The 5987-nt window shown below is 49.7% G+C and overlaps 1 protein-coding gene across 1 annotated transcript; it reads right to left on the minus strand.

The window, feature by feature from the left end:
• Nucleotides 1-3294: 3294 nt before the first annotated feature.
• PRLHR (prolactin releasing hormone receptor) lies at nucleotides 3295-5611 on the minus strand. Its single transcript, XM_032281787.1, has 2 exons — nucleotides 5413-5611; nucleotides 3295-5151 (listed from the first exon to the last, which is right to left on the minus strand). Exon 2 carries the CDS (start codon nucleotides 5143-5145, stop codon nucleotides 4033-4035), a length of 1113 nt encoding a protein of 370 aa, XP_032137678.1. The 5' UTR covers nucleotides 5146-5151; nucleotides 5413-5611; the 3' UTR covers nucleotides 3295-4032.
• Between the last annotated feature and the right edge of the window lie 376 nt (nucleotides 5612-5987).

A 5987-nucleotide genomic window follows, 5' to 3' on the forward strand; every position in this document is an offset into this window, starting at 1 on the left:
CGCATTTTACACACATAGCAAAGACATCAATGAATGAAGGTAAATCAATCAAGAACCTGCCTTGGGAAACAAAGGTGCTCCTGACCTCTCATCTGTGAGGGACAGGCCCTGTGTTCACTCCCAGATCTAGCCGCACTCATGAGGTTAGTTTTGTGTCTTACATTTGAAAGACTGCTAGATGTTCGGGAATGCAAACCACGGAACAGAGGTGGTGGGCAAGCCTACCTGAGAAAATAAACCTGGAACTTAGCTATCCCAGTAAAAGAGCAGATTGAAAATTCACAAGAACAAAAAATCAAAACAGTTACAGGAATTGGAATATCATTACCTTAGCATCTCTCACAGTTGCTATTTCCAGGTAGCTGTTGCCAGGAAGAAACACTCTTTTGCCAGTTTAGTGAGATAAAGCTATTGATTGGCTGCCAAAAGTGAGACCTGGTGACAATGCTTGCAAAGAGGATTACAGAACCTCCCATCAGCCTTGAGAAGGGCTGCTGCCAAGTACCAAGTTGGCTCAGCTCCCAGCTTGACTTCCTGTATTACTCCTTGCAGGAAGAGGCCTATGTATACATCTTAGGTGCTTGATATTAACCAAAATGAATTATTAAATACAATTTTCTACCTACAATCCTATACAGATCCCTCTGGGACTCGTGTCTGAGAGATTTTTTTTTTTGAAATTCTGTTTCATTTATAAATTAGTCCCAAACAGATATCAGATGTTGTAAAAATTGATTAATTGCTATTCAGTTACCAATTTTCATAATATGTAAAGATGTTATAAGCACAAGCTAATTCTCCAACCTCTTTAGGCTCTTTATAAAGTCCATGTAGTGTTTAAAACTTAAGTTGTAGGCATGACAGAATTCAGTGGCAACTCTTCTAGTAATTAATGGAGATGCTTGTTTTCATAGCTGATATAAACTTAAGCTAGTCAGGGACGGCTTTTTCTAATACTCTGACAACCAAGATTTAAAATAATTCATGGTATGTAACTTTTTTTTGTTTTTTGAGACTAGGTCCCACTCTGTCACTGAGACTGGAGTGCAGTGGTGTGATGACAGCTCACTGCAGCCCAGTGATCTGCCTTGGCCTCCCGAGTACTGGGACCACAGGCATACACAACCACATCTGTCTATTTTTTGTAGAGATTGGGGTCTTGCCATATTTCCCAGGCTGGTCTTGAACACTTGGGCTCAAGCAGTCCTCACCACTTGGCCTCCCAATGTTTTAGAATTACAGGTGTGAGCCACGGTACCCAGCCATGGTATGTAACTTTATAGTACAATTGACCTAAAGTTGAATGATGATATTTTTTTCTGAATTATTGGATGGATACATACAAAATATGTAAGTAAACTGTGGAACAAATCCCTACATATTCTGATTTCAATAATTGCCTCTTTGTGATTGAGCAGGTATTGTCTGAAGATGAAAAGAATATTCCCTAACATGTAACACTGTCAAATTCAACTCCAAATTCTTAACACCTTTGGTGGGCGCAAATAAAGCTTCATTCAGATGTTTCTGAAATTCATTAGAAAGAGTATAATTTTTTTTTTGAGATGGAGTCCTGCTCTGTCACCCCCAGGCTGGAGTGCAGTGGTGTGATCTCAACTCTCTGCAACCTCTGCCTCCTCAGGTTCAAGCAATTCTCCTGCCTCAGCCTCCTAAGTAACTGGGATTACAGGTGCCCACCACCACACCTTGCTAATTTTTGTATTTTTAGTAGAGATGGAGTTTTACCATGTTGGCCAGGCTGGTCTCGAACTCCTGACCTCATGGTATGCCCACCTCAGCCTCCCAAAATACTGGGATTACAGGTGTGAGACATGGCATCCTGCCCTAGAAAGGATAATTCTTAAGGTGCTTCTTCTTGGTTGCATATTAAAATCCCCTGAAGTGCTTTGGAAAATGCTAGTGTCCAGGCACCATCTCAAATCAATTAGATTCTTGGGAGGAGGGCCCAGACATCAATTTAAAAAAAAAAAAAAAAACGCTCCCAGGTGATTCTAGGAGCAGCCAGGTCTGAGAACCAGTGATTTAAACCTTCCAAAAAAGAGGCCACAATGAATCAGATCCTCAGATCCCTCCCCAAATAATTCCTCTCCCTCTCCTTCCCCCTACCACTTACACTCTCCGCACATGACCATCAAAGGAACTCTCTGAGGAAGTGGGAAATGTCTGGCCCAGAGCCTCCCAAGTAATAGAGCTGCTAGAAGCATAACAGCCAGTCCCCAGGAAGCCTGGGAGATGAGCTCGGCTGGGGCAGGGGTGGGCTGCACCATTAGCACACAGGTTCTTTGTTCTCCAATCCATGGATAAAGCTCAAAGTTCATTTAGCACCATTGCCAGAGGTAACTTCCATCCCCATATTTGCCTGCCTTTTCCTTTTTCCCAAGCCAGCCTGTCCTACCCTTCACCATGTGCAAAAAGTCTAGCTCTGTAACTACTAAAGATTCCTATGCTAACCAGCCCAACCGTGAGTACTTCCACTCCCACCGTGGTTGTTGACATGAATGTAACAGGATTAAACCCTTGTCATTCCCATGTCATCCCTCTTTCCTTTCCTTTTAGGGCACATTTTAATGAGTGAGCTCATTTCTGAGAATAAGAGAAGCAGGAGGAGGTGAAACAGTGATTCTTGTGTTCAGTGAGCTGGGAAAGTAGTTGAACCTTACAGATGGTGACTGAGTTACTATGAACACAGAGGCTGATCTGACAGCTGGATACTGTGTATCATTTCCCAAGACTCCTGCCCTCACTGCCACAGTTGCTGTTCCAACAGTGTGGAGAATCTTGTCTCAAGACACTTGTCCTAATTTACAGAACTCTCAGGAGATTAAAGTGATGCTTATCAGCCTGGTATCATGCCCCACAATCTTCACCTGTTCCCTTAACCCTGGAAGTAATTAGTGTTTGATCTACACATCATGTGGTTGGTAGCTTATTCTTCTGTTCTGTCCTTAAGTAAACTTCTGCCAGTCCTTGTATTCTGGGTTGATCATGTTCCAAGTATCACTACAGAGCAGGTGCTGAGCAGTCAGATGACAGCTGTTGATCTGTTGCAAGTGAGCAATTAGAGACTGCAAGAGAATGCCACACCACACAGTTTACATTGAGTATTCTGAAAACCAAATATTTGAGTGCCCACTTTGTGGCAAACACTGAGTATACACACACACACACACACACACACACACACACACACACACACACACGGAGAGGGGTGGGGGAGAGAGAGAGAGAGAGAGGGGATGTCTGTCTTTATGTACAATTAAATGCCCTGTTAAATGAATTGGACCTTTTCCTCTTTATCTGTATTTATCTCTTCATTAAGTAATTCATCTCATCATTTTTAAATAGTTGGGGAGGAAAGGAGGGAAACAAAAGCAAGACCTTTCTAAAGGGAGCTTGTAGGTGTTTTTGCACTACAAATTCAAGTGGATTTAAAACTAAAATGCTTTTGGCATATGAAGATCTTATTCAGGAAATACTGAAATCCCAGATGTGGATTTTTTAATATTTATTTACCTGAAATCCTAGAAATGCAAGGTTTCAAATGGACTAAGCAATATGAGGGTCCTCTCAGCTGGGTTCTTTTTCTAAAGGCAAACTGAAAAGCTTTACCAAGCCCACCACATTCCTTTTAAATCCCATTCACACTGTTCATTTCTCCAAAGAGCAGGAGGAGGGGACGCCAGGAAGGCAATCATGGCTCTGAAATGCTTTTCTGAATGTGGAGAAAAAGTTTTGTTGGTCCTTCAAGGGCATAAAGAAGAAATAATAAATCCCCCCTCCCTCTCTCTGGCCTCCCCCAAGCAAAAAGCAAGACTCTCACCAAAGCCCACTTAACATTTTACAAAGACTCAAGGACAAGACAGACAGCAGGACAAGAGGGCTGGGCTGGAAATGTCGCCCTATGTTGACTTAGCTCTGGTGCTAAGAATAAGCTCTCCAGGCTGACCTCGCGTAGTGCCCTCGGAGGCCAGTGGAAGTGGAGCTCCTTGACCAAGGCCTGGCTCAGTGGCATCAGATGACCACGCTGACGGTCATGTTCTGGCCATGGGGCGTTATCTTGCGGGGCCAAGCGAGCAACAGTTTGCGCAGCTCCTCACGGAAGCTGTCGTGCAGCCAGGCGTAGATGAAGGGGTTGTAGCAGGCCGAGCTCATGGCGAGCCAGTGGCAGAGCAGCTGCACCAGCCCGAAGGCGTAGGGGTCGATGGCGCGCGGGTCGAGGTCCCGCAGCAAGTTGAAGACGTGCAGCGGCAGCCAGCAGACGGCGAACACCACCACGACCACCACCAGCAAGCAGAAGGTGCGCCGGCGCCGCGCGCGGTCCCAGTCGGCCTGGCTCTGGGTCACGCAGCCAGGCACCACACGGTTGCGGAGCTTCACTGACACCCGGACGTAAGACAGGAGGATGACCAGCAGGGGGAGCAAGTAGGTGACCAGCAGCAGTCCCCAGGCGTAGAGCTGGCGCTGGCGCTCCTGGGAGCCCCAAAACTCCTCGCAGAGGCGCACATCGTGCGGCCTGAGCTCCACGTGATAGGTGTGCATGGCTGCTGGCAGCGCCAGCACCGCGGACAGCGCCCAGATGGCCAGCACCACGTAGGCGCTGAGGCGCAGGGAGATGCGCCGCCGCAGCGGGTGCACCAGCACGACGTAGCGGTCCACGGCGATGGTGGTGAGCGTGAACACCGACACGTAGACGGTGACCGGCTGCAGGAAGAAGACCAGGTGGCACAGGCCGCCGCCAAACACCCAGCCGCGTGGCTCGAATGCGTAGGCCAGCGTGAGCGGCACGCAGGCGGCGCACATGAGCACGTCGGACAAGGCCAGGTTGCCGATGAGGAAGTTGGTCACGTTGTGCAGCCGGCGCACCCGCGCGATCACCAGCACCAGCAGGCAGTTGCCCACCAGCCCCACGACCACCACGACGCTGTAGAGCAGCACGATCAGCCCCTTCAGCTGATGCACCAGCTGCAGGCTCTGGAAGGGCGTGACGGCCGCAGCGCCCGCGCCAGCCGCGGACCCGTTGCCAGCCGAGACCTCTGCGCTCTGGTTGGCGGGAGTTGTGATCGCCGGCGGCAGCCCAGAGAATAAGTCAGAAACCCTGGGGTCCTGAGTAGGTGGTGAGGCCATGGCCACCTGTGCAAAGATAATCAAAGTCCATCACTCCCCACTCTCCCTCTGACCTCCTGCACCAGCTGCGCCCCTCCCCCATCACCGGAGTCCTCCCTTGGGAATAACCAGCCACAGAAACGACAGCAAAAGCAACAAAAAGGGCTATCCTTCCACCTCTGTAAGATAAACCTAAGCATGGTTAGATATACACGACTTATTAAATGCTTCCGCCTCTATTTACGGTCCCCGCAGTCCACGCAGGGAGACCCAGGAGCGCGATCCTACCTAGGAATGGGGTTTGGAGGACGGGAAAGCGCTTGCGGGAGGAAGGGGCAGAATTTCTGCTGGCCCCCGGCGGTCTCTGCCCACGTCGGCGATTCGGTCTCGCTTCTCCGCGGGAGCTGAGCGGATCCAAACGTTCCCAGTTTGGATCTGAGAGGATCTGAGAGGGACTGGAGCTTCTGAGAGGGACTGGGAGCGCCTCCCCTCAGCTCCAGTCCCCACTCCAGTTCCCATGTATGGAAAAAGGGGGTGGAGCGCGCTCTGCCCTGCTGGGTGCCTAGAGAACTAGTGAGGAGAAGAGTGTGGGGAGGATGGAGCCCAAAACGGGAGGAGGGGCCGACAAACCTGACCCGAGCAGAGCAGCGAGGGGAACGAATCTCGACTGCGGCAGCTCGCACGGCCCCTGGAGGGCACGCTCCTGGGGAGCGCGCAGTGGAGGAGGGCGGAGGAGAGGCTCTAAGCGTCAGGCTTTAGGAAGGACCCGGTGCAGTCTCCGGAGGGAGGCAGCGGGGGCAGGAAGTAGGAGTGGGAGATTGCAATGCAGCTAGGGGCTTGAGAGGGGTACAACTGACCCGTTC

This window comes from Sapajus apella, unplaced genomic scaffold, assembly GCF_009761245.1.
Source record: "Sapajus apella isolate SASKATOON/1434 unplaced genomic scaffold, GSC_monkey_1.0 scaffold13, whole genome shotgun sequence".
In the NCBI taxonomy this organism is placed as follows: Eukaryota; Metazoa; Chordata; class Mammalia; order Primates; family Cebidae; genus Sapajus; species Sapajus apella.

What these genes read in the sequence shown, in the direction of transcription:
- PRLHR (XM_032281787.1), bottom strand. Translation starts at nt 5,145, where the DNA reads ATGGCCTCACCACCTACTCAGGACCCCAGGGTTTCTGACTTATTCTCT.